The following is a 3152-nucleotide window of genomic DNA, read 5'->3' as shown; positions in this document are numbered from 1 at the left end:
TAGCCAAATGTATGATCTGGCATTTTGTATAAAGACGATGAATTTTTGTTGAATTCAATCAGGTAGCTTATGTATCCCTAATGTAGCCCATGATTGAGAAAGTTTGCGAAGGACTATGGCTCACTTATTCCTGCACACCTGCTATGTTCTGGGACCATATTAGATATTTTATTTTATTTATTTATTTTTTTGTCTTTTTTTGTGTCCGGCAACGGATCGCAACCCTCGGTGTTGCGCCCGTACTGGACCGGGACCGGCAACGGGATCGCAACCCTCGGTGTTGCGCCTGCACCTCGCTCAGCCAGTGAGTGGAAACCGGTCTGTATGTGGGATCCGAACCCTCGGCGGGAGCACCACTGCCCTCCCAAGCGGCGCACTGTAGCAGTGCGCCACCAGGCCGGCCCCCATATTAGATATTTTACACATTCAGTGAGGGAGTCTATGTCAATGCCAAAAATGCAGTTTGAATTTAACATTATCTTCAAAATTTATGTTAATTGCCTACTACTCAGCTATATATACTAAAACTAAAATAGTGAATGAACAACCAAATGAATGAATGGATGAATGAATGGAGAGTAGATTTAAGTGCCTTGCTCTAATGTGCTTTCTAGGGTGACCCTAAGAATGACTTGTGGATCTTTGCCCTGGCTGTGCTTCTGAGCAGCACGTTTGTCTACAACAGCATGAGCACCATCAACCACCAGGCCCTGGAGCAGCTGCAGTATCCTTCCAGAAACCGAACACCATGCTTCATGAGTTCATGGACTGGCAGTTATACTACTTCTTTTCTGTGACTGAATTGTCATGGGGGAGGAGGAGGGGATCCAGGGTAAAGGGACTGTTTATAAAATTTGTTTCTAATTGAGATCTGTAAATTGTGGTGGAGAGCACTTCTCCTTCCTTAGCTAAGATCCCAGCTACGTGACTGAACTAACAGGATTAATCAGGGCAAAGTCCTCTCCCAGACCTGCTGACGTAGAGGACTCCACTGAATTTGTGAGTTTTTTTCCAGACTTCGTTTGGACTGTACGAGATTTCGTATTGGAGCTGGTGTTAGATGGACATCCCATTACTGAAGATGAGTACCTGGAGAATGCTTTGAAGCTGATTCCAGGTATTAGAATGTGATTTGGGGCTGAAAGTTTCATTAGGAGGGTGGAATCAGCTAAACCGTGATATACATCACTTGATATCAAGTTTTATTTGGATTGAAGCCCATGCTAATTGTGATTGGTGATTGATGGGTGGCCATGATTTTAGTGATAATTATTAATTAAAAGTCTTTAAATTCTGAGATTTAAACTCCCTGAGGAAATTTATGGCACAATATTAACCAGATAATTATAGACTAATTAGTACCAGGAAAAAAATTCTAGATTACAATCAGTACTATAACTTCCTAAGGGCCACATCTTTGTGGTATTTATTAAGTGTGTCTCTTGTTCTATTTCAAGAAACATAGCCCATTAGATTGGAAGGTGGTAAATAGAGAATCATGTAGAAATTAATTTACCTGATTTTTAAAACATATTTTACACAGCATATTGTACTAATGCCTGGATAGTTATATCATTCAGGTAAAGTATTTTATATACTATGTGGTCCTGAATAAACATTGATATATCCTTTCAGTAAGACTGACAAAAAATATCTTACTTTTACCTTTTTTATAACATTGCTTTCTTAATTCTGCTTTCAAACACAATATATTATCATTTCAATATTACAAATCTATCACATGGATTATACTTAGGGGGTAGATAATTAATGACAGCTGGAAGCTATATTCATTTATGTTGATTTGATCATTTATTCATTCTTTCACAAACTTTTTTTTTAACAATTGGCATATGCCATGAATCCCTCTCTGCAAGACACTGGCAAGTCTAATATAACCTGATATAGAGAAATGATGAGGTCTCCAACTTATATTAAGGTTAGCCTTACTCTTTGAAGGATTCTGCTAAAAAAAAAATTACTAAACATATTAAAGGTGTGTATATATTTTGCTCTTATTTATAAAAAATTTTTCTATACTGACCTGGGTATCATCTATCTTCTTTCTGACATTTCCCCTATCTTGGGTTTTTTTTTCCCCTAGAATTACTTTATTTTTGAGCTCACATTTTATTTCTGCCATGAAGATAGTAAAATCAGAAAAGTACTTCTGACCATATTTTAATTAATTAATAATTTTAAAAAATTAATAAATAGTCAATCGACCAGATACCATAAAAGGACTGAAGAAACCAACTATAAATTATTTCACTTGGGATGGATGTCTCCCATTCCTCTCTAGAAGCACTTCCTTGAGTCTCTGCTCTGTGCAGAATTGGATTTTTTTCATGCCATGAGTAAATTAGCATGAGGTTGATTTCATGACTGCATGAAAAGATTTACAGACGCAGGAGACTTCAGTTATACAAGAATCCCCCGAAATGAAAATCCTCAGCCCCTGCCTGAAAGCTGTTCCTACTCTTTTTCTATTTCCACAGGCAAGAACCCCAAAATCCAAAGTTCCAACATGACTAGAGAGTGTATCAGACATTTCTTTCCATAACGGAAGCGCTTTGTCTTTGACCGGCCAACAAGTGACAAAAAACTCTTAGCCCATGTGGAGAAACTGCCAGAAGATCAGCTAGATTGTAATTTCCGGTCACAATCAGAAAATTTCTGTTCATATATCTTCACCCATGCAAAGACCAAAACTTTGAGAGAGGGAATCATTGTCACTGGAAACCGTGAGTCTCTTTTCTATACTGGCATGTACTGAGCCCTGTTATATCTCAAAACACTAATACCTTAATCATATAAGCACAAACAACTGTTAAGGAGATAACATCTGTGTCCTTAGGTAAATTCTTATGGAATGAGTGATTGATATTTTTTTTAGTCAGGCTATTCAAGATATATGGTGATTCACATAAAACAGAAAATAAATAGGTCATGAGTCGCTGCAAGCACATTGAGATTTTTGAGACACAAAATTCAATATAATCTTAATAAACAGAGCTTGCGACCCGTTAGCCTGTGACCCATGCAGTAGCGCAGTGCTCTGTGTGAAGAGCCACTCACTGAGTTTAATGCCCTGTCACTGTCTTGCAATTTTTTACCATTTTTTAAATAAGGAGACCTACATTTATATTCAA

General features: G+C 37.6%; 1 protein-coding gene across 1 annotated transcript in view; it reads left to right on the top strand.

The window, feature by feature from the left end:
* LOC103582186 (guanylate-binding protein 7-like) overlaps positions 1-2776 on the top strand; it is a gene marked incomplete at its 5' end in the record, with an annotated part of 4901 nt that extends 2125 nt beyond the window's left edge. The window contains 3 exon segments of the mRNA XM_008563846.1: positions 615-724; positions 921-1117; positions 2499-2776. Coding sequence (XP_008562068.1) covers positions 615-724; positions 921-1117; positions 2499-2776 — 585 coding nt within the window.
* Positions 2777-3152: the final 376 nt, after the last annotated feature.

Source organism: Galeopterus variegatus, unplaced genomic scaffold (assembly GCF_000696425.1).
Source record: "Galeopterus variegatus unplaced genomic scaffold, G_variegatus-3.0.2 Scaffold15197, whole genome shotgun sequence".
In the NCBI taxonomy this organism is placed as follows: domain Eukaryota; kingdom Metazoa; phylum Chordata; class Mammalia; order Dermoptera; family Cynocephalidae; genus Galeopterus; species Galeopterus variegatus.
Note: the sequence above shows the minus strand (reverse complement) of the source record. Positions and strands in the feature narration are given on the sequence as shown.